This window comes from Tachypleus tridentatus, unplaced genomic scaffold (assembly GCF_004210375.1).
Source record: "Tachypleus tridentatus isolate NWPU-2018 unplaced genomic scaffold, ASM421037v1 Hic_cluster_2, whole genome shotgun sequence".
NCBI classification, from domain to species: Eukaryota; Metazoa; Arthropoda; class Merostomata; order Xiphosura; family Limulidae; genus Tachypleus; species Tachypleus tridentatus.
In genome coordinates, this window is record NW_027467782.1 from 42,456,160 (window position 1) to 42,481,718 (window position 25,559).

Sequence of the window (25,559 nt, forward strand, 5' to 3'; positions counted from 1 at the left end):
TTATACTTTTCTATAACAGAGTTCAAATCAGTTTATTTATAACACTCATAACAAGCTTACACTTAGTTATAATGTTATTTGTAAAAAAACTATTCTGAGTATTTGTTGTGCTTATTTCTGTAGCTTAGCATAAAGAAACAACAACATTTAAGGAAATATTAAATATTTTCATAATTACTTGTTTTTGCATTGAAATTATTGCAGTTATATTTATTTTAGTATAAAACACAAAATGTTTGATACTCAAAATAACCATGTTTTCTACAGTAATAGAGAGTGTGCTAGCCTTGGTTTTATTAGCCCTGACAACTGTGTTTTAATGCTAAACTACCAATATTGTTATAAGGTCAACTAACATAGACCTTATAATTAAATATAAACCCTAAGCTATATTTTGAAATAAAAATATAATCATTCTGATAAAACTTATTCTTCTTAAATTTTACACAAATCCATGTTTGCTATGGTTGAATAAAACACAACTAAACATGTCATATGTATGATGTATATTTTAGGATAAAAATGTTTAGCTTTGTTCCTTTAGTATTTATCCTTGACCAGCATTACAAGTGAAAGACAAAATTCCATGAAACTGTTATAATTTAATGACAAGTAGTAAACTGAATGATACCTTGGTTAATATTTATTTTAAGTATTAAAAGTTTGTTACCCAGAAAGGTTAAGGTTTTTTTCTTTTGTTTTATGTGTATACATGGTTGTTAAATTGTGTTATATTAGCTGCTATTACAGCAGTTTTATTAGTTGTTGATGTTTTGAATCAGGTATTAATATTTCAAAATTATTATGAAAGACATTCATTAAAATATCTAACATATACTTATAGCCCCATAAAATTAACAATTGAGTGCTAAAACTCACTGTAAAGTCTGTCTTAAGATCTCTTTCACATTAAAAAAGAACAAAAATATATGTATGTATATAAATAAGATCTAGGCTGAATATTTTTATAAAGTGAATTTTTTTTTTAATTTGTTTTAATTTCAAAATTTTCTGATCATAGCTGTCAGTTCTTCTTATATTGCTGTTGCAAATCATATACTAGAAAATTAGTTTCTTTGTGTTATGATATGCCTTAATATTTCATATTAAATCTCAAATAAGTATTAACTTTGTCTTTACTGAAGTAATTTTAACATTTTTAATGTTTGTTAATAGAAGGATGGGGGTTAAATGAAGTTAATGCAGTCGATTTTGTATTGGGCTTGTAAATAATATAATGCAAAACTAGTTTCCTGTTTAAGTTATTTTATTATATGCAGCATTGCTGTTATTGTGCAGGAAGTGGCCCGGCTTTGTTCTACATTTTCTACCTTAGAGCCTGGACGTATGGCCTCTTGCTTTTTAACTTATTTTCTCAACTTGTTGTGTCTTTGGAAGATTTTGTTCAGCATTTCCAACAGCTTTCTTTTACTTTTTGTTATTCAGATGAGGATCAGATAACTGTAGGGTCATTCCATGTCAAATCATCCAGGGGGCTGGAGGTGACCCCCACAGAATTCCTCGAAAAATTTCACATGTGCTCATTTACCTATATAATGAAATATTGCCAAAGATTAGATCAGTATCTCTAATAGTTTCTGATTTACAGCACTGTAAAATTTAATTATTTTTTTTTTATTTGTGGCGAATTCGTTTTCGGGCAAACTTGGCAACCTAAAGCTGCAACAGTTATGGTGCTAGAAGGCTGAAATGTGCTACACTGACTGAATTAATCTCACAGAATTCAAAAATGGTCTCAAACTAAGTTTATCTCTCTGAGGATTTGCATCGTGAGGCTGTAAACTCACCTGAAAACCAAAAATCATAAAAAACATTGGTTTATTTAAGAAGTCATAGCTCTTAAGACATAATATGATACAATGCTGAATTTTGTTTACAAATTTCCTATGACATATCAGTTGATAAATCAGCAATTGTTGTAGTTAAAAGTATGTTAGATCTCCTGTAAAAGAATGTAGTTGCATGTAACTTTTTACGATTTAACTAAAAATAGCCCTACTTCTGGCCACAGTTTGACCATGTCACCAGTTATTCAGCCTTTTCAGATTTTTTACCATATATTCTTACGTCCCTGAATATGATCTACAAAAACAATCAGGATGGTGTTCAACCTACTTTTGAGTTATAATTTTTTAAAGTATCCTGTGACCATACGTTGTTTACTTGAAAAAAACAAACTTCAGTTCAGGTGTGTTACTGGGTGCAGATATATCCATACAGTTTTGAAATAATTTATGAATACCATTGAAATATTGTAATCAGCCTTTACCATATATTCTTACATCTCTGAACATTATCTTAAAAAAGTTCAATGTTGTGTAAAATAATAAATTATCAAATTTTAAGTGTCTCTGATATGCACCATTGGGCAAAGAACCACATTCAGGGCATTCAGTTCTTTCTTGACAATCAGGAATCAGTCCTGCAGAATTGTGTAAAGTTTGATCTACTTGAGCACTATGAAAAATACAAAACTGTGGCAGGTATTAGGTCACATCATAGCTTTATTCTACCAACACATTCTATATGAGAAGGTTATCAGATGATGATGTGTACACAGTTGTAACTGTTGGTAGTAGCAGTGAAAGTGATGCTGCAGCAGCTCAAATAGAGTAATGATAGCAATGACAATTATCAGCCAGGAAAATATGTGGCATGCTTATACGATCATGAATGGTATATGGGAAACATAAAAGATAGATCCAATGAACATTCCGATGTGTCAGTGTCATTTATGAAGAAATCAAGAAATTAACTGTTCTCATGGCCTGCAAGGTCACATAAAGATGAAAGCTGGATTCCTTTCCAACATATTCTTTGTCTGATAAGTGCACCTACCTTGCATGGCACTAGTGCTCACCACTATGTTCTAAGTCAAAGTGATCTCAACATAATCAAACTCGAATTTTATACTTTTACAACATAAGCAATTAAGAAATAATACATACTATCCAGGAACAAAATTTGTGTTTCATAGTGTAACTATTCAAATGAAGAAGAAAAAAATTTTCATCAACATCAAATATAATGATTTAAATAGTGAATCAAAATCCATTGGTTCCCAATGGGTAAATTGTCATGATTTGATCCATTTATTCATTCTTTTGATGGTATAAATGCTGGACTTGCAGATAAATTTAGTCTCATGGATGAATCTAAAGAATATGAATTTTTTTTACTGCTATATTTGATCAAAGTATAATCAGTCATATTTTGTGAGAAACACATATTATGAGTTTTAGAGATCCTTGAATTCTGAAGAAAGTTAAAGTAACACTCCCTCTACTTCATGAAGTAAGAAATGGAAAGATACAAAGTATTGAGGAAATTTACACTTTTTTTTTTTCTTTGTCGATACTTATTTCTCATTTAAAAAAGCACGTGTCGGTTGATTATTGGAAGAATGACCTCTTGTAGGAACTCCGGGTTTTCCAAAATACATTACTTGAGATTGATTCATGAAGATTCTTAGATATTTGCACTTTGAAATAACAAAAAAAACCAAATGCAAATGATTGATTAAATTATGGAAATGTCATATATATTGATAATTATTACACAAGTCTGGAATTATGCAACATTGTCTTTGAAAGTAAGACATGCCTCTGAAAAAGGGAGATATTAAGAAGAAAGGAAATATTTTAGCAATTCAAATGGAATGGAAAGACAAATGTCGTGTTACTTTGCTTACTACAATACATGAAGGTGAAATGAAATACAGTGGAAAGGATGATTACAAAACTAAACAACCAATAACTAAACCTGGTGTGGTTTTAGATTATACTATCAAAATGAGGCTAGTTGAAAAAAGTGACATGCAAATTGGATAAAATGGTTGCCTTTGTAAATGTGTGAAATGGTACAAGAAGCTCTTTTTTCACCTTATTAATATCTCAATTTTGAATTCGTATAACGTGTCTAGAAAATACTGGTGAAAAGCCATCATGATTTTTATTTTCAGTAGTGATAACCATAACTTTATTATTTTTTTCAGCATCATTAGACCTTGAAGATGAAAAGCTTCTTGAAGAAGACAACCTTGGACCACAAGATTCCAAAGGGTTTGTTTTGTTCATCGACAAACTGGTTTAAGTATCTTTGTTATATAGGTTCATTGGTATATCATGTAAAAAAAAGTAATGTGATAACAACATATTTGCATGTGATACCGTCAGTTGCATATTTTCTGATTTTCTTCATTACTACAAGTAATATATGAATTTTTGTTGTTTTAGTAATACTTGACAAAAGTTGAAATTTTTGTTTTCTGAAGTTAAGTAAAAAGATAAAACTGAATGATTATTGAAGTATAACCTTACTGTTCATTTTCTGAAAGAATTTAATCAAAGGTATTAAGATAATTTATTGTGTGCCTAGATCACGACATCACAACAAAGCTGTACCTTGGCTGAAGAAAACTGAGTACATTTCTACAGAGTTCAACAGATATGGAGTTTCTAATGACAAAACTGAAACAAAGTAAGTGTACACACGAGTCCTGAAAATGGAGTATATTTACTTGTGCGTAAGAAAAATTAGGGTGTAATATAATGCTTTTGGTATTCTGTTTATATACATTTATATTATTTGTAACTTTGACTGTTGCTTTTCCATGAAAGTTCAAAGTTGAGCCATAGCACTGCCAATGGTGAGCTAGTTTGTGTTAATAATCTTTGTTTGTGTAATATTATACAACAAGTTTTTATAGTTGTTGAAATAACTTTTCATGTAATCAGTTTAAGTACAAGGTATTTATAATTTTGTTCATAAACTTGTGGGTCATCAGAAAGAAAAATTGTTGTTTAGAATGCTCTTTTACCAGGTTAATAATGACTACATCATGTTGTTGTTCCTTCCAATTTAAAAGTTGATAAGTTAAAAAAAATTCAAGCATAAATTACAAGTAGTCAAATTATAATCTTAACTGTGTGTGTTTATGGATTTTGACATTTGGGTCAGTTTTGAGTTGTTTAGATTAAAATAATATTGAAACATCAATACTTTAGTATCAAATAAATAAATTTTGCTTTTACTCAGGTGCTCTGATTTGTATAATTTGTTATTAAATTTTTTTAATTTGGATATAATTTTACTACAGACTATGGTGTGTGCAAATCAGATCAAAACAGGCTTTATCTGCATTCTTTGACATTGGCAAGGAAACCTCGAGTATAATGTAAGAATTCTTTTTGTAGTAGTATTAAAATTAGTGTTGATATGCAAGGTAGATTTTAATTACTATACACAGGTATTTTATTGCAAATTCAATGTAGCTATAAGATGTTGCTTGTAGTATTACATCTCAGATTTTAGAGAAGTATTATTACTGTAAGTAATTACTCACAACAACTCGTTCCATAACTCAATGATCCTGTTAGAAAATGAAATTACCTTAAATGTAATTCATTTGGTCCATTCCAAGACCTAATCTGTTGTCCTTTTAAGTTATCATCAGAGTATAGCTCAACAAAATAAGATGAAAGATCTTACCCTGCCCCTATAAAGTAATCCTTCCATCCCTGGAATAATCCTAGTTGAACACATTTCATTAAGTCAGTATCTTGGATAACAAGACCAAAATTGTTCACTTGGAATGCCAAGTGAGACTTAACATAAGGAGGTATCTTTTTAAATCGTTTAATTGTGATGTTTTAAAATACATCATAAATTATATTCGCTATATTTATAGCAACAAAGAAGTACTTTTTTGAATGGCTTGTGTGAATTGTTTTCTACCATGTAAAGACCTTTTTCTTTATTCATGCTTTGAGCTAGTTTCCATCTTTATTGAATGTGTGATCTAACTTAAGTCAAATGAATTATCCTGTACTTACTGTATTTAAATATCATTTAACAAACATTTGTTCAACTTACCATTTTACTTAGTTCATTCTGTAATACCTCAGAATCTTCAATACAGTTAGATGTACCCAAAGATTAATTTCACCAACAAATTAAGATAAATTGCTAATTATACACTTAAAAGATAACTCAAACATTAATCCCTGAAGTACTTCTAGAAACTAAAACAGCACCAGTTGGTATAGAAAATCTGAACCACTCCAATAAATTTTCTCTCTGTTACATTCTATATGATTCCATTAAATGTGTAAAATTAAAATCTTCCATGATTATTGAATCAGTTTTCTTATCAGTAACAATTTTGATCTCATCATATAATATACCATATGTATTCAACATCGTGACCAGTGTTTTATATTTTCAATCCTAACAGGTTACAGTTCATGTCAGAAAAACACATTCATTCCTTTTAGTAATTGTCCCTATTACAACATCACATCCTAATGCAGCTGGCTGCCTCTCAATTTGGCACTTGGATGTTAAGAGTTAAGATGTGTCCAGTTTTTTTTTGTTTTTTTTTATTGCTTGCATGAAACCTTTCAACATCAATTTTTATTTGATACTGAATGATAAGAGTTATCAGTTTAGGCAGGGAACTGTGAAGCCACACATGTGGCTGCTCATTCCAATGTATTGTTGTTAGGCCCAGTAAATCATTAACTTATTCATTTTTCAAATAGATCTGTTTGTTGTAGGTCTATTATTAGTGGTTTTGAGTAGACATTTTCGGTGTGTTCACTCACTGATGATATACATACATATATATCATAAAAAAATAATTTTTTTTTCTACATTGTATCAAATAAATCAACCTGTATCATGAACCTGTGTTTAGACCTAATATATGTCTGATGGTTTGTAAAAGGAACTCAATAGGCCTTTTCTTAAAATAGTCTTTGTCTGATTATTTTGGTACAGTTTGATAAAACACACTATCACTGCAGCAATCACCCCTTGTCAGCAGCTAGTTCAACCTTATCTTGAGAAAATGCAATCAGACAAGCCCATGAATCTTCTTCTGGGTGGTGATATCCAAACCATGATGAAAATTGTGCTCATGTATCTTAGGATGGCTGGTTCGGGGTGTTAAAACTTTTATTAAAATAAAGTAGAGAACAACGTTTAAACCTTCTTAGGTCACGTTAATAAATGTTTTAATATCCACAGGGGCTGCCTTGAGATACATTTTTACTTCAAGTAAGTTTCTTGTCATCACAAAAAAACTGCTCAATCTTGTTGTGAAATCAGATATATAGAAAACATTGAATACAAAGCTCAAATTGGATTGATATAAATTGCAGGAAGATGATCTCTTGGCTTATAATAAAATCAGCATTAGGTTTTCTTCAACAAGGCTTCTTTCTTAACTAAAACTAAGTGACAAGCACAAAAATGGTGTTCAGAATACAGTATAGAACAGAATTACTAGCAATGGCCAAGACGTTGTTGAAAAAGTGCTAATTATAATAAACTGTAGTAAGAGACAATATCTGCTTTTTCCCAGCAAGTCTTGCTGTTGTAAAGTGTTACATTTCTTAAAGGAAATTGAATAGGATTCTCAACTCCTTTGTTGAATTTGACAGTTAAAATAAACACTGATGAAATCACAAAACAGTTTACTCAGTTTCTTCACAATGAGTTCATGGCTAATTTCAGTACATTTAGTGATTTCAACTTGAAGAATAAAAGAGCAGATGCATTTTTGGAAAAGCACTTTATAAAGTATCCAAATTTGTAGAGTGTGATGGAAGATTCTTTCTGTCTTGTCACATGGACAAACTAGTTTGGAGACTGGAATCTCAGTGAACTCCAAGGTGAGAATGTCCTAAGCAAAAGGATACACACAACACAAAAACTAGTTTGTGATGCTAATAAGCATGCTGTAAGTCTAGATCATTCTGCAAATTATTATATTTGTGAAAGGGGTGAGAAAAGCATTTGGAAACAGAAAAGTTACAATTTAAACAAAAGTAAAAATTGGTAGAAAAGTGAGAAAACCTAGATTAACTGAAAAAAGAGAAAAACGATTGTACTTTGACATACAAACCCAAGAAGTCTCAAGTGATGAAAAATGTGAAACCTGCAGCAGTAGAGATGAAACTGAATCTATTCTGAAAGGTCATTAAGAGAAAAAACCATGATTGGATCAAGTCAAAGAAGAAATGGAAATGTGACACAGACTGGGACATTGATCTTTTTGTGCATAGAATATTTATGTCAGTGAAAATTATTCCAAACATTTGTGAAATTGAAAACATGGCTTGGACAGTTGATGTTTTATTGATACATATAATATATTTTATTAAATAATTAAAATACACCAAAATAGTTTCTGAATACTATCTTTATTTATTTTGCAAATTAAGCTCTTAACATTAATACTGTGTACTCATTTGTCAATTTAAAGCACAATTATAATCATATTGTTAAAATGGTAACCTTCATGACAGTGTGAATTCTGCTTTCCTGGCCCTTGAAACCCAAAAGAAAGTCTTTATAAAGTTCTGAATTTGTTCTGCCAAGTTTTATCCATTGATAAAACTCATAATTCTTCATCCTCTGTTGTTTCCATTCTTATCCCTTCTCTTCTTTCTTATATTTGTCTAAGGCAATGTCAAACCTTTTAGGCAAAGTTACTGTCAAAAGGATTTATCACCCTCTCCCAAGATTTTATTTTCATCTGTTTCTCATATCCCGTAGCACTGGGGGATTTGGTCATCATTCTGTCCCATGTTTCTAGACCTTCCTGAGTTTATAGTGATGAGTTTTCTCACTTCTCAATGTTCTTTTGTTTGAAACTTTGGATGACCAAGATTGATGTTTCTTCATATTCCCATTTTTGCAGCATCCATATTTTGTTGTTAGTTGAGTTAAGAAAGTTGAAAATGACAGCAGGTAGAGTTACTAGTTTTGTCACAAATATAAATGGGAAGTAATTATAAACATCTGAAAATAAGTTGTCTAATAAAAAATTTATAATTACTGTTATAAGGTAAAAACCTGTCAAGTAATATAGAATTGAGAAAAATAAAGACAGCTGTATGTTTCACAAGTATTTGCAAAACAAACAAAAAAAACTTGTCTTTGCTTTTGTCAATTCTGTAATTATGGAGTTTCTCCAAACATTAATAGTTTCAGTTCTTAATCATATATTAAGTGATATGTTACTTCTTTACACATGTATACAAAATTTGACTTGCCATAGATTTTTGTATTAGCTATGGAAACATTTATTTAGTTATAGGCAGGTTATTAATTAACTATTGTGTTTTCTTTCTTTGAACATAGGGTGTATTCATTCATCTGTAAATCTGTTACTTTTGGTGGTTACAAGGTGTGTATAAATTTGATATATAATGTTTAGTAATTATTTGTATACTCTAGTTCTTACTAACAGATAAATAATTGTTTGAATTTATAATATTTAATATTTGTAATGAAAGACAAGGGGTATATATACTTTCACACTAACAACAAACTAATTTGCTAGAAAAATTACATCAAGGTGCAGGAACATAAATTTAGCCAAAACCAGTTTATAAAATGTAAAGTGTGTAAGACAGAATGCATGTAAGCAGTGATACATCTGAATTTCAGTTTGTATTGAACAAACAACTGTGGGTAGTTTGCTACAAGACTGTTACAAGTATATATTTGGTGCATTAACATGTCTTAAGAAGCTCTGTTATGTTTTAAATAAAAATATAATTTCTAAGTTCTTGTTAGCTTACTGCCTTAAGGAAGTTTAACTGTTTTATTATAATTGCACAAAGTTGTTTTTTAGTAAAAGGATTTTAGTTTTTGTCATAAGCATTTGATAGCATGACAAGTGGTGAATATCAGTACGTAGATATAATATACTTTAAACTTGATGTTATTTCTTGAAACTTTGTAATAGAAAAAAAATAGTTGAAAAATCATTTGTTTTTCTTTAATTCATTCATAAAATCTAAATGGAAAATTGAAAAATGTGGCCATAAGAAAGAAAGAAACATATCAGGAATTTAAAATTTACTGAAAATACTATATCTTTCTTTTTTCTCAAAATTAAGCTTTGTCAACTCTTAGTTTAGTTCAGCAACACTTTCACAATTAGCTTTTTTTCTCTGTTCAGAAGTCTGAAACAATATATGATACTAGGATGTATTTTATTAGAATAAGATATTTATGTTTGTTTATATACTAAGAAATAAAATTTTGATCACTTAAAATATTATTAGAAATAAAAATGAATCATGAAGCAAGGTGCTTAAGTTTAACTCTTTCAACCTGGCTATTGTTTACTATGGATGATGGAGAGTTTGTTATACCAGTTACTATGGCATGAAAACTTAGCCAATAATCTATATCTTAATAGTATGTAAGTTTTAAGTTCTAATTCTGTAAGGAAATATGTTTTGAAATATCCTGAATTCCCTAGTGTTACACAGTAACATATTTTCTCTTTTATGTAAAAGTCTATGGTTGGTCGTGGCTTAGTGGTTTGTGTAACACCAGTTAATGGCAGTTACTGAAACAATGTTTCTCCAGACTTTGGGAACATAGTTGCACTCTAAGAATCATGGTCTCTACTTGGTCTTATATCAATAGACCATTAGTAGATACTGTGTATTAGCTGTCTTCTGTCATGTAAAAGTTAGGGACAGATAGTTTAGATAACCTCTGTTTAGCTTTCAAAAATATATGAAATAAAAATAAAATGAATAAGCAATGTCTATTAAAACCCTTTTTACAACTTTTAGTTAAAAGGTAGAAAACCAGTTGAGTCTTAATAAAAGTTGTGTTTTCAGATTTTTAAAAAAAATGTCACCATTCTAGCTACTTGAGTTTTTAGAGATCATAGTCATTAATAAATGTATATGTATGTATCTTGTTGTACATAGTTAATTCTCTTGACTCAGTTGCAGTATTCATGCTGACATGTAGTTTACAGATTTAATACCATTCTTATCATGTTGGCCAGTTGTTAATGAATTCACTAGTTACATCCTGTTATCACAAAATCTGCTCCATACCTTTGCTTTGTAGGTTTATTACAAGAGTATCAGTTGAAAAGAATAACCTGAAACTTTGCTGTTGACCAGCTGCTTTCCTCTTTATCTGTCAGTTTCAAAATTAGGGACATATATATTTGCTGTGCTTGAAAATGTTTAAGACTGGAACAACAATTTTTAATCTCCTCATCAAGACTTGAATTCTAAGTTTGATCTCAGTTTTTTGCAAATGTTAAATGCTTTTTCTGACTTTTGTCCTATAGGTAATATAGTTTAATTTTTTTTGTTGGAACAAATGTTAAACATATAGTTTAATTTTTTTTGTTGGAACAAATGTTAAACAGCTTTTATTAAATTCAGGTACTCCAATTTATAAATTGTACTCCTTTCCAGGCCAATTCAATTGAACAAAATTAAAATAAGGTAGCTGCTGTTGGATTTTAAAAATCATACCCTTAACTGTATGTAAGAAAAATTAATTGTTAGTTTTTACATACAAATGTTATCAGTGTTTGTTATTATTACCTGTTGTAACGTTTGTTATCAGTCACCTGTTGTAACATTTGTTGTTAGTGACCTGTTGTAACGTTTGTTATCAGTCACCTGTTGTAACGTTTGTTATTAGTCACCTGTTGTAACATTTGTTATTAGTCACCTGTTGTAACATTTGTTATTAGTCACCTGTTGTAACGTTTGTTATTAGTCACCTGTTGTAACGTTTGTTATTAGTCACCTGTTGTAACATTTGTTATTAGTCACCTGTTGTAACATTTGTTATTAGTCACCTGTTGTAACATTTGTTATTAGTCACCTGTTGTAACATTTGTTATTAGTCACCTGTTGTAACATTTGTTATTAGTCACCTGTTGTAACATTTGTTATTAGTCACCTGTTGTAACATTTGTTATTAGTCACCTGTTGTAACATTTGTTATTAGTCACCTGTTGTAACATGTTGTTATTAGTCACCTGTTGTAACATTTGTTATTAGTCACCTGTTGTAACGTTTGTTATTAGTCACCTGTTGTAACATTTGTTATTAGTCACCTGTTGTAACGTTTATTATTAGTCACCTGTTGTAACGTTTATTATTAGTTACCTGCTGTAACTAGATAATTTTAAAAATAATTATTATGTTGTGTAAATACTATTTATGTAATAATAATATTGAATAATTTTATAGTTGTTTCTGTTACAACTATCAGACAAAAGAGCTTACTACAAGTTTTGGAGAATCACTCATCTTCTGTGTAAAGACAATGTGATATTAACTACAATATTAATGATATTTGTGGTTAATTGTTTTCTAGGAAGGTTGTAGGCTCACAAGTAATATGATGGATAAATAGTTTAGAAAAATGTATTAAAAGGGTATGTGGTTCATGGACACTTAGTAATTAGAGGATTAAAAATTATCATTTTTCTTAAATTATCCTTTCATTTATTTCACCTCATGGATAGGCCATTTGGCATAGTTTGTATTAAGATATGATAAACAGTGCAACAATATGATAATTCTGAGCTTTCTTAATATATCTTCACAATGCCTGGCAAAATTTTGTTAAAGATTACAAATAATTTGCAAACCGAAAATAATATTATTTTAATTAAAGGTTCTTTATTTTTGTATTCTAGTTATTTGCACTCAGATTTTGAATATTTTGAGTGTTATCATCAACATATTGTGCAATGAAATATTTAAAATTAAAAGTAGAAAAAATATACATACATTTTAACTTTTCATCAAAGAATGTTATATTCTTAATAGTAAGTTTTTACTTTGTCACAAAATTTAATATTTTGATGTTTTAGAATCCAAAGAAATTTATTTCTCTTTCCTTCCAGTGTCTCCTAAGTAGCTTGAACAAAGACTGTGTAAACAGAACAATTAATCTAGCTTCTCTCTGTGTACTTGCTATATCTAACTCACAGCTAGAAAATCTAACAGTTAAAACTTTGTGAAATTGTTCATCAAACTGAATTTTAAGATTTCTCCTTTAAGGGTTGTTTTTAAATAAAGAAATTAAAACATAGATAATATAAAACTTTGGACTAGAATGTAAACTGTGATACTAACTTCATTGATAATAAGATTGCTTTATTAATTTTGGAATGTTAGAACATAAATTCTTATGATGTGCACAGTATAAGGGTGCCTGTAATTATAAGGTTAATGTGTTTTTATATATTTATATTTAAGATACACAAATTTCTGTAAAACTTTATGCTTCTGTTATGTAACAAAGAGAGGTTTGTGTTGGAGGCAGAAGATGTGATTTCTCATGACAGGTTAAGTCAGCTAAGTTTTAATATGCAGACACTAGTCTTTGTTAAGATAACATTAAATTTGTCAATAAAACCCTTAAAATGTTCAAGAACATATGCAGTGTGTACCACGTTTCACATGTACAATTCTATCAGCTTATGTTTTCATATGTGGTATAATTTGCTTTTAGGGGTGGGTGTATATATGCATAAATTTACACACACTACTATTTATATTTATAAGCAACACATTATTTTTAATAGGTTCAAAAACCATATGATTCAGATCTGTGGGTTGATTTTAACCTGGATGGTCAGAGTTTATCACTTTAGTGTGCAGACCTTAATTAGGATGAAGATGTGAGTTTTTTTGTGTAAAGTATTAATTTTTTAGTGTGAATTTCTTTAGTTTAATATAACAATCATGCAGTTTTACTAAGTGCATTATAAGTGTAAATGTGTGAATTCCTTTTTTATAAATATCTATTTGGATCTATGAATTTAATTTTGAATAAAAATCACACCAGCCAACTTGTTTTTATTTTCACTTTCTAAAGTCTAAAAGGTTTTGGTGTACTTATTACAAACTGCTTGGACATTCTGAGTTTAAATTTCCTCTCAAGTGATTCAGCAACACATTTGGAAAAGGGAAAACAAATATTGAGAGCTTTTTTCATGTATACTTTTGTCACCCTATGATCTATTGAAGACTGCACTTGTTTTAATAAGTTCTAAATTGTTCAAGCATTTTTGTAGGTTTGTTCACTCATGTAGTTTTGTCAATGAATGCTTATTCTCAGTTTTTTGTAAGTACAAGATGAGTGAACTTTAAAGATAGTAGAAATTATTTTCCTAATTCAGTCACAAATTTGTTTACTGTCTGTGAAGTATACATATTTCATTACATTATTTACATAGAAGCACCATTCCTGTGTACTGGATAAAAGGGACAGTATATAAAAAAAACACACACATTTATACAATAAAATATTGTTAAGTTCTGTTGAGAAGTCCTCACTAGTGTGTAATAAGATACTCATCATATGATTAAAAACTTTATTTTTAATTACAGACATATCAATTATACTTTGTAGTTATTGTTTAGTATACATTATAATTTCAAGTTTAACATCTCTCCTTTGTATTATGTTGTACTAATGATTTAAAGCTGGAGACAGTCTACATGTTACCTACAAATACATGAATGAACACATGGAATTTAACTAGGAGTAGATATCACTTAAATAATCTAGCTGAGTCCTTGTATCCAGTTATACAATGAGAATAACAACTACCCCATATTTCTTGAAAAGTTTAAATAAAAATTCTCAACTCCAGATTATGGAGCTTTTATTAAAGAAAGCCTCTAATAACATCAACCCCTTCATATTTAACCATTAACAGTTTCTCATTGTTTTTATTTGGTTGCTATTATTATTTTAAAAGATGCAATATTTGTACTTATCTTTGATCCTTTCTTTATAATATCTTCTCTTGAAAATATTGAATCTGTGTATGTATTATGTTTATTGTACCTATCATTATATTGTTACACTTAATAATGTTTATTTTTTAAGTTAATCAGAATATTGTGATCCAACTGTTTCAGGTTTTAATGTTGGTGTTGGAGTTTTAAGGCAATACTGTAATGAAAGATGTATTTTGATATTACTGTGTTTTTAATATTTATTATAAAATTTTATTTCTGCTTGTTGAAAACTTGATTTGTTTTGAAGCTGTTGACTAAATGTCCAGTATATCTTTGTTTTTTATAGAAACTAGAACATAAACTATTGATATATATATCTTTATGACTCATAACACACATTTGTCATGTATTGCAAAACTTATTACATTGTTGATGTACCCATGAAATAAAATATCTCTAATATTAAAATTAATCTTTTATATTAGGTGTCTAACTCTCAGAGCTTATGGGAAACTATCATGTTGGAGAAAAACAATGTTGTTTGCTGTAGAACTGCTTGTAAGTGTATCCTTTCAATATTAATTATATTAAAATTTTCCTAATGCTCAAAACTCCTTATGAACAACCACATTTAGGTTAACACATGTATCTAGTATTTTTACCTAAATATAATTTATATGTAAATTTGTATGCTCATTTAATAGGACCAATGCATTCCCAAGTGAGAACACAAGTTAAAATAGTTACTAAATTTGCTTTGAGCACAACATGACAGTTACTGAGAGAATACTTGCTATCATACACAAAACTGCTATTTCGCTCACATTTCAGTCTATCAGATTTACATGCCACTAGCCTTGTGCTAAATCCTATCTAAAGTTGTGTGTTTAATGTGGACCATGAAGGTGCATGATGACATCATGAAACAATAGTTCTCCAACAAAGGAGGGCAACACAACATACACGTGCAGTAAATTCCCCTATATGCTTGCACTCGTGATAACTTCATTCATTTCCTCAGCAGACCTGTTAAAACTTTTTTGAGTTGAATTGGATGAGATATTTATTTCTTTATGAAACATTTATTCGCTTTTTTTTGGTTGTTGTTGTTGTTACAAAAGCTTTAATTTTGTCCTGAATTTTCAAGGAATAATTACTTCAAATATGTCTTGTATGGGCGATGTGTTATGCACACAAGTTTTATTTATACTTTGTTTATTATGGAATAGGTTACTACCATTGTACAGCATTTTGTGGGGAAGCTTGTTTATTGTGGAGGAGGTTGCTACCATTGTACAGCATTTTGTGGAATCCATCATGCATCATATTGCTTTCATTCTCTTCAACCTGTGTGTTGTGATCATCATGTTCTTTGCTCAATTATTATAATCCTTGTGATTATTTAATGCTTTCTACCTCACCTGACAGTAGGGTTCATGCTGGTATGGGTTGAGAAAATTCTATGTAGAGGAGCGAACAACATAGAGTTTTCTCAACCCATACCAGCCATTTTTACATATATATTGTACCCTACTTACTTAGTTCTACTGTTGAGACCTGTTTGGTCAGGATACACTCCTTACCATTGCATGACTACCTACTTCTTATCCTTTTTTTGACCTGATGTCTTTAGTGGTGTTCTTAATTCTCTGGAGTCCATGGGCCAAAGCAGCTTGGCATCAGCCTTAGTTACTTTCTCTGATTTCTTATCTTTCACAGCCTTGCTGTTCCTTGACAGGCTCAGTCTATTCTAATATATTTGTTTCACCTCTAAAACTTTCCCCTTCTTCCTGTCCTCCCACTACTCAGTGTCAGATTTGTTGCATTTCTTGTCAGCAACTATCCTGTTTGGTCATGCCCAATAGACACACATCTGTTTGTCACTCTTCTGCACTTACATGTTAATTCTACAAGTTCTCATCCACCTTCTTTCTTTCCACTTCATTTTTCTCTTCTCATTTTATTTTCTACTCCTTCAGACCCACAATCTATCTTTGTTTTCAAGGATGTGATAAAGATCTTGTGGCCAAAGATACTGTCAAGGAAGTATAAAACTTTTTTTGGGTTTTACTTTTGTCTCTTTGTGCTCCTTAAGAAGACCATGGGCTGGTGTCCAGTAACACCTATTGTCCTTCAACTGATCTTTGGCTGTTCCATAATTTTAGATAGAAGATTTCTTTTCTCTCCATTGGCCATTTTCACCTGAACTGTGAATGACCACATCCTGATTGCTCCATCCTCTAGACATTTGATACAGTTTGTTCATCACAATTGTGTTTTTCAATTTTATGCTCTTCCCTTCAGCACAATTCTTGCTCCTCATATGTTAAATTGAATGAGGAAGACCCTCACATGCAACCTTTACAGCATGGAACTGAGATTCCATTTCTACATTGAAGAGTAGCTCCTCTTAATCCATTTCCAGCTGGGGTAACACAGTGAAAAGATCTGTATTCAACCTTCACCTATCACATAAAGAATATACACTAAAATACTTCATTTTAGTTTTCTACCTCAACTTTTGTTATTAACAACACCAGTATCACATACCATATTCTACAAAAATAGAAAGCCTAACCACAATGTTTTGCATAGAATATTCTTAGCCAACTACAACTTTGATCTCCAGTATTATGAGCTATTAGGGGATTATTACCATTACTACTGAAGAGAGTATGATTGCTTGCATTTTATAGGTGTTGCACTTTAAATTTATTACATAACAACCAACTACAGTTTAAACTACAGTGCAGTTCATTTTCATATAATTATTTCCAAAACTTTAGACTGTAAAAATATTATCATTACTACCAAACAAAGGTAAAGAAAGATCACTGTTTGTATTCTGAAGACTCACATAAAGACTAGCTAATTTTTAGCTTGCTATTAAAATTACAGCAATTGCACTCCACAATTTGCAAGCAAAGGAGAAAAGGCTAAGCTCGGCTGAGATGGTAGTTGAAGAAGACACCAAGGTATTCTAAATAGTAGCCTCCTGTAAATGAAGAAAGGTGTCTTATGTGTGATAGAGAATAGCATATTGCTGTATTCCATTAGGATCTCACTTGTGTGTGATAGAGAATAGCATATTGCTGTATTCCATTATGATCTCACTTGTGTGTGATGGAGAATAGCATATTGCTGTATTCCATTAGGATCTCACTTGTGTGTGATAGAGAACAGCATATTGCTGTATTCCATTAGGATCTCACTTGTGTGTGATAGAGAATAGCATATTGCTGTATTCCATTAGGATCTCACTTGTGTGTGATAGAGAATAGCATATTGCTGTATTCCATTAGGATCTCACTTGTGTGTGATAGAGAATAGCATATTGCTGTATTCCATTGGGATCTCACTTGTGTGTGATAGAGAATAGCATATTGCTGTATTCCATTAGGATCTCACTTGTGTGTGATAGAGAATAGCATATTGCTGTATTCCATTAGGATCTCACTTGTGTGTGATAGAGAATAGCATATTGCTGTATTCCATTAGGATCTCACTTGTGTGTGATAGAGAATATTCCATTAGGATCTCATATTAGCTGTATTCCATTAGGATCTCACTTGTGTGTGATATTGCTGTATTCCATTAGGATCTCACTTGTGTGTGATAGAGAATAGCATATTGCTGTATTCCATTAGGATCTCACTTGTGTGTGATAGAGAATAGCATATTGCTGTATTCCATTAGGATCTCACTTGTGTGTGACAGAGAATAGCATATTGCTGTATTCCATTAGGATCTCACTTGTGTGTGACAGAGAATAGCATATTGCTGTATTCCATTAGGATCTCACTTGTGTGTGATAGAGAACAGCATATTGCTGTATTCCATTAGGATCTCACTTGTGTGATGAGAGAATAGCATATTGCTGTATTCCATTAGGATCTCACTTGTGTGTGATAGAGAATAGCATATTGCTGTATTCCATTAGGATCTCACTTGTGTGTGATAGAGAATAGCATATTGCTGTATTACATTAGGATCTCACGACCCACGTTCTTCAAACAGATTTATCACTGCTGAGAATATGAAAGGGAAATACAAACTTCTCTCTTCATTTTGACTTGTTTGAAAATATATACTGGAAATAAGAACTTCGATAAATGTCTTGGCATACCAAAAATGATATACCAAATATTGTACTGGGGATTAAAGATGTAAGTCTCAAACTGAGGGTTCACCTTGAAGATTTACAAAAACAACGTACTCAAAAACTGTTTACAGCAATGGACACTGTGACTATAATTAAACCCAGCAGTTACATTACGAGTGATACAAACAGTTTCAGAAACTCAAACGAAAGCATTATTTACAAAAGTGCTAACGTTACATAAAAGTTCAGTGACAACGCTGTCTTAATAAAATAAGAAAGCTGGTTGTATTTTACTTTTGTAACATCATTGTCTCAATAAAATATGGAAGCTGCTTGTATTATAGTTTAGTAACATCGTTGTCTCAATAAAGTATGGAAGCTGCTTGTATTATAGTTTAGTAACATCGTTGTCTAAATAAAATACTAAAGTTGGTTGTATTATAGTTTAGTAACATCGTTGTCTAAATAAAATACTAAAGTTGGTTGTATTATAGTTTAGTAACATCGTTGTCTAAATAAAATACTAAAGTTGGTTGTATTATAGTTTAGTAACATCGTTGTCTAAATAAAATATGGAAGCTGCTTGTATTATAGTTTAGTAACATCGTTGTCTAAATAAAATACTAAAGTTGGTTGTATTATAGTTTAGTAACATCGTTGTCTAAATAAAATACTAAAGTTGGTTGTATTATAGTTTAGTAACATCGTTGTCTCAATAAAATATGGAAGCTGCTTGTATTATAGTTTAGTAACATCGTTGTCTAAATAAAATACTAAAGTTGGTTGTATTATAGTTTAGTAACATCGTTGTCTAAATAAAATACTAAAGTTGGTTGTATTATAGTTTAGTAACATCGTTGTCTAAATAAAATACTAAAGTTGGTTGTATTATAGTTTAGTAACATCGTTGTCTAAATAAAATACTACAGTTGGTTGTATTATAGTTTAGTAACATCGTTGTCTAAATAAAATATGAAAGCTGGTTGTATTATAGTTTAGTAACATCGTTGTCTGTAAAATACTAAAAGTTGGTTGTATTATAGTTTAGTAACATCGTTGTCTAAATAAAATACTACAGTTGGTTGTATTATAGTTTAGTAACATCGTTGTCTAAATAAAATACTAAAGTTGGTTGTATTATAGTTTAGTAACATCGTTGTCTAAATAAAATACTAAAGTTGGTTGTATTATAGTTTAGTAACATCGTTGTCTAAATAAAATACTAAAGTTGGTTGTATTATAGTTTAGTAACATCGTTGTCTAAATAAAATACTACAGTTGGTTGTATTATAGTTTAGTAACATCGTTGTCTAAATAAAATACTAAAGTTGGTTGTATTATAGTTTAGTAACATCGTTGTCTAAATAAAATATGAAAGCTGGTTGTATTATAGTTTAGTAACATCGTTGTCTAAATAAAATACTAAAGTTGGTTGTCTAAATAAAATACTAAAGTTGGTTGTATTATAGTATTATAGTTTAGTAACATCGTTGTCTAAATAAAATACTAAAGTTGGTTGTATTATAGTTTAGTAACATCGTTGTCTGAATAAAATACTACAGTTGGTTGTATTATAGTTTAGTAACATCGTTGTCTAAATAAAATACTAAAGTTGGTTGTATTTTTTATTTTACTTGTCTAAATAAAATACTAAAGTTGGTTGTATTATAGTTTAGTAACATCGTTGTCTTAATAAAATACCACAGTTGATTGCATTATAGTTTAGTAACATCGTTGTGGTGTTGACTTTATTAAATGTTTGTGTGTGTTTTCTTATAGCAAAGCCTCATCGGGCTATCTGCTGAGCCCACCGAGGGAAATCAAACCCCTGATTTTAGCGTTGTAAATCCATAGACATACCGCTGTACTAGCGGGTGATATTAATTACTTGAGTAATCCTGGATGTTGAACCTTAACTTGGGACACAGTGATGGTATGTAAAATCCGTATATATTTTAACACTACACGTAGAAAGCACTGGTCAGAGATAATGGAACTACATCCATGGGTAACCCTTTATGAGATTAGCATGTTCGATTTACAAAAGACTAATTACTGCCACTAGAGAAGGATTATACGAAGAAAATTAACTTGAGAAAAGTTACTTCAATGTCTTTGATTTACGATGTATACTGAATGATCAACAGTTGTATAATTTAAAGTTATACAAACAAATGATACCAAATATCTATAAACCTGGTAATGGGAGAGTTGGTTATCTATAAACCTGGTAATGGGAGAGTTGGTTATCTATAAACCTGGTAATGGGAGAGTTGGTTATCTATAAACCTGGTAATGAAGAGTTTGTTAGAGTTGGTTATCTATAAACCTGGTAATGGGAGAGTTGGTTATCTATAAACCTGGTAATGGGAAACTATAAACCTGGTAATGAGAGTTGGTTATCTATAAACCTGGTAATGGGAGAGTTGGTTATCTATAAACCTGGTAATGGGAGAGTTGGTTATCTATAAACCTGGTAATGGGAGAGTTGGTTATCCTGGTAATGGGAGAGTTGGTTATCTATAAACCTGGTAATGGGAGAGTTGGTTATCTATAAACCTGGTAATGGGTAGAGTTGGTTATCTATAAACCTGGTAATGGGAGAGTTGGTTATCTATAAACCTGGTAATGGGAGAGTTGGTTATCTATAAACCTGGTAATGGGAGAGTTGGTTATCTATAAACCTGGTAATGGGAGAGTTGGTTATCTATAAACCTGGTAATGGTAATTGAGAGTTTTATTATCTATAAATCTATAAACCTGGTAATGGGAGAGTTGGTTATCTATAAACCTGGTAATGGGAGAGTTGGTTATCTATAAACCTGGTAATGGGAGAGTTGGTTATCTATAAACCTGGTAATGGAGAGAGTTGGTTATCTATAAACCTGGTAATGGGAGAGTTGGTTATCTATAAACCTGGTAATGAGAGAGTTGGTTATCTATAAACCTGGTAATGGGAGAGTTGGTTATCTATAAACCTGGTAATGGGAGAGTTGGTTATCTATAAACCTGGTAATGGGAGAGTTGGTTATCTATAAACCTGGTAATGGGAGAGTTGGTTATCTATAAACCTGGTAATGGGAGAGTTGGTTATCTATAAACCTGGTAATGGGAGAGTTGGTTATCTATAAACCTGGTAATGGGAGAGTTGGTTATCTATAAACCTGGTAATGGGAGAGTTGGTTATCTATAAACCTGGTAATGGGAGAGTTGGTTATCTATAAACCTGGTAATGGGAGAGTTGGTTATCTATAAACCTGGTAATGGGAGAGTTGGTTATCTATAAACCTGGTAATGGGAGAGTTGGTTATCTATAAACCTGGTAATGGGAGAGTTGGTTATCTATAAACCTGGTAATGGGAGAGTTGGTTATCTATAAACCTGGTAATGGGAGAGTTGGTTATCTATAAACCTGGTAATGGGAGAGTTGGTTATCTATAAACCTGGTAATGGGAGAGTTGGTTATCTATAAACCTGGTAATGGGAGAGTTGGTTATCTATAAACCTGGTAATGGGAGAGTTGGTTATCTATAAACCTGGTAATGGGAGAGTTGGTTATCTATAAACCTGGTAATGGGAGAGTTGGTTATCTATAAACCTGGTAATGGGAGAGTTGGTTATCTATAAACCTGGTAATGGGAGAGTTGGTTATCTATAAACCTGGTAATGGGAGAGTTGGTTATCTATAAACCTGGTAATGGGAGAGTTGGTTATCTATAAACCTGGTAATGGGAGAGTTGGTTATCTATAAACCTGGTAATGGGAGAGTTGGTTATCTATAAACCTGGTAATGGGAGAGTTGGTTATCTATAAACCTGGTAATGGGAGAGTTGGTTATCTATAAACCTGGTAATGGGAGAGTTGGTTATCTATAAACCTGGTAATGGGAGAGTTGGTTATCTATAAACCTGGTAATGGGAGAGTTGGTTATCTATAAACCTGGTAATGGGAGAGTTGGTTATCTATAAACCTGGTAATGGGAGAGTTGGTTATCTATAAACCTGGTAATGGGAGAGTTGGTTATCTATAAACCTGGTAATGGGAGAGTTGGTTATCTATAAACCTGGTAATGGGAGAGTTGGTTATCTATAAACCTGGTAATGGGAGAGTTGGTTATCTATAAACCTGGTAATGGGAGAGTTGGTTATCTATAAACCTGGTAATGGGAGAGTTGGTTATCTATAAACCTGGTAATGGGAGAGTTGGTTATCTATAAACCTGGTAATGGGAGAGTTGGTTATCTATAAACCTGGTAATGGGAGAGTTGGTTATCTATAAACCTGGTAATGGGAGAGTTGGTTATCTATAAACCTGGTAATGGGAGAGTTGGTTATCTATAAACCTGGTAATGGGAGAGTTGGTTATCTATAAACCTGGTAATGGGAGAGTTGGTTATCTATAAACCTGGTAATGGGAGAGTTGGTTATCTATAAACCTGGTAATGGAGAGTTGGTTATCTATAAACCTGGTAATGGGAGTTATCTATAAACCTGGTAATTGGAGAGTTGGTTATCTATAAACCTGGTAATTGAAGAGTTTGTTATCTATAAACCTGGTAATGGGAGAGTTGGTTATCTATAAACCTGGTAATGGGAGAGTTGGTTATCTATAAACCTGGTAATGGGAGAGTTGGTTATCTATAAACCTGGTAATGGAGAGAGTTGGTTATCTATAAACCTGGTAATGGGAGAGTTGGTTATCTATAAACCTGGTAATGGGAGAGTTGGTTATCTATAAACCTGGTAATGGGAGAGTTGGTTATCTATAAACCTGGTAATGGGAGAGTTGGTTATCTATAAACCTGGTAATGGGAGAGTTGGTTATCTATAAACCTGGTAATGTGAGAGTTGGTTATCTATATACCTGGTAATGGAAAAGTTGGTTGTCTATAAACCTGGTTATCGGAGAGTTGGTTGTCATCTATAAACCTGTAAAACAACGTAATAAGCTTGTTTTTTATATATGATTTTTTGTTCTACGGTACTTTGTTTTTATCTAAACAAATTTGTTTGATGAATGAACAGCAGAAGTTTTACATAAATTGAAAAAGCGAACAGATTTCTTTAAGATCACTGGTAAAATATCAATTAAAGACAATATTAATATAACACCGTTTATGTTTTAGCAGGAATCTAACCAAGGATTTTATCTTTCCAGTTTATATATTTAATACTGGGCCTGGCATGGCCAGGTGGGTTCAGGCATGCGACTCGTAATCTGGGGATCACGGGTTCAATCCCTGTCACACCCTTTTCAGCCGTGGAGGCTTTATAATGTGACGGTCAATCCCACTATTCGTTGGTAAAAGAGTAGCCTAAGAGTTGGATGTGGGTGGTGATGACTAGCTGCCTGCCCTCTAGTATTACACTGCTAAATTAGTACAGATAGCCCTCGAGTAGTTTTGCTCGAAATTAAAAACAAACAAACAAACAATTTAATACTGACCCCCCACCCTGGAGGGCCTTAATGACTATAGAAATTCTTCACAGTTTATTCTTGTTATAATAAATAATTAACAGTTTGATCTTTTGTCAAATAACTAATTCTATATTGAGGAGTTTTGACCCAAAGCCTAAATTTTCAACTCTTATCAAATATTTTACTAACGAAAAGAAGCAGTAGTTTTTTTAACCTATAAGAATACAAACTGCACTTGAATGAGTTCTCAGGTGAAAAGATAGTTTTGTCATTCACATTACTCGAATATTTAACTTCAAACAAGCAAAAACCATAAGGAATATATAATATTGTAGAGTTCAGTATTGGTCATTATCATTGTTCTGTAACCAGTTAGCACTAATATTTTGTTGTAAGTATGCATACATGTGACTTTAATGTCGAAGCGGTCACTGGAAGATTTGGTTGTAGTAAAATATCAGCCCGAGTTTAGAACAGCTACTACCAAACCGGACTGTGAATCCAACGATTCACGGTTCGTTACAGTTACCCACCAAAGAGGCTTCCTAATTTCATGCGTCATAGGTGTATTGTGTATGACAGTCAAATCTCACTATTCGATCATCAAATGGTAGCGCAATAGATGGCGTTTAATGTTGTCTAGCAGCTTTCATTTGGGACTATCAGTTAAAAAAGTAGGAACGGTATTACATAAATGCCCTAGTGTTGCCTGTGCGAAACTCTGAAACAAAAAAATAAACAAAATCATCTGTTATTTTATTAAAACAAATCTTTTGATAATATTTTGTTGAGATGAAACATATTATAAGCTACAAAAAATGGTTAAAAGTAGTTCACAGATCTATACAGGTGAATATGTGATCATCTGTGAAACAGGAAGAACCTCATAGAGATGATTTACAGGTGTATTTAAAAGAGCTATGTGAACATGTGTGAAACAGGAAGAACCTGATAGAGATGATTTGCAGGTGTATTTAAAAGAGCTATGTGAACATGTGAGAAACAGGAAGAACCTCATAGAGATGTTTTACAGGTGTATTTAAATGAGGTATATGATCATGTGTGAAACAGAAAGAACCTCATAGAGATGATTTACAGATGTATTTAAAAGAGCTATGTGAACATGTGTGAAACAGGAAGAACCTCATAGAGATGATTTGCAGGTGTATTTAAAAGAGCTATGTGATCATCTGTGAAACAGGAAGAACCTGATAGAGATGATTTGCAGGTGTATTTAAAAGAGCTATGTGAAGATGTGTGAAACAGGAAGAACCTGATAGAGATGATTTGCAGGTGTATTTAAAAGAGCTATGTGAAGATGTGTGAAACAGGAAGAACCTCATAGAGATGATTTACAGGTGTATTTAAAAGAGCTATGTGAACATGTGAGAAACGGGAAGAACCTCACAGAGATGATTCACAGTTGTATTTAAAAGAGCTATGCGAACATGTGTGAAACAGGAAGAACC

The 25,559-nt window shown here is 31.5% G+C and overlaps 2 protein-coding genes and 1 long non-coding RNA gene across 19 annotated transcripts in view; 2 read left to right on the forward strand and 1 right to left on the reverse strand.

Annotated features, from left to right (window-relative positions):
• LOC143243177 (uncharacterized) overlaps positions 1 to 25,559 on the forward strand; it is a 386,181-nt gene that overhangs the window by 353,778 nt on the left and 6,844 nt on the right. For 2 of the 8 annotated variants that reach the window (XM_076486982.1, XM_076486983.1), the window contains exons 3-8: positions 4,016 to 4,082; positions 4,399 to 4,500; positions 5,120 to 5,197; positions 9,172 to 9,217; positions 15,056 to 15,128; positions 20,452 to 20,605. In XM_076486982.1, coding sequence (XP_076343097.1) covers positions 4,016 to 4,082; positions 4,399 to 4,500; positions 5,120 to 5,197; positions 9,172 to 9,217; positions 15,056 to 15,128; positions 20,452 to 20,477 — 392 coding nt within the window. In that variant the 3' untranslated portion in view covers positions 20,478 to 20,605. The other 6 variants (XM_076486979.1, XM_076486981.1, XM_076486985.1 and 3 more) reach the window with 6 other exon arrangements.
• The window catches only part of LOC143243181 (uncharacterized), a 188,717-nt gene that overhangs the window by 99,470 nt on the left and 63,688 nt on the right, over positions 1 to 25,559 (forward strand). The window lies entirely within an intron of this gene.
• Positions 1 to 25,559, reverse strand: part of LOC143243176 (histone-lysine N-methyltransferase SETMAR-like) — a 38,059-nt gene that overhangs the window by 2,429 nt on the left and 10,071 nt on the right. For 2 of the 6 annotated variants that reach the window (XM_076486972.1, XM_076486973.1), the window contains 2 exons: positions 23,536 to 23,600; positions 8,212 to 8,787 (listed from right to left, as the gene is read on the reverse strand). The exons of 1 other annotated variant lie outside the window; for it this stretch is intronic. In XM_076486972.1, the coding sequence (XP_076343087.1) occupies positions 8,654 to 8,787; positions 23,536 to 23,600 (199 nt within the window). In that variant the 3' untranslated portion in view covers positions 8,212 to 8,653. Of the gene's footprint in view, positions 1 to 1,249; positions 1,550 to 8,211; positions 8,788 to 16,590; positions 17,036 to 23,535; positions 23,601 to 24,249; positions 24,812 to 25,559 lie in introns of those variants that run through there. 3 more of the 6 variants (XM_076486975.1, XR_013024123.1, XR_013024127.1) reach the window with 3 other exon arrangements.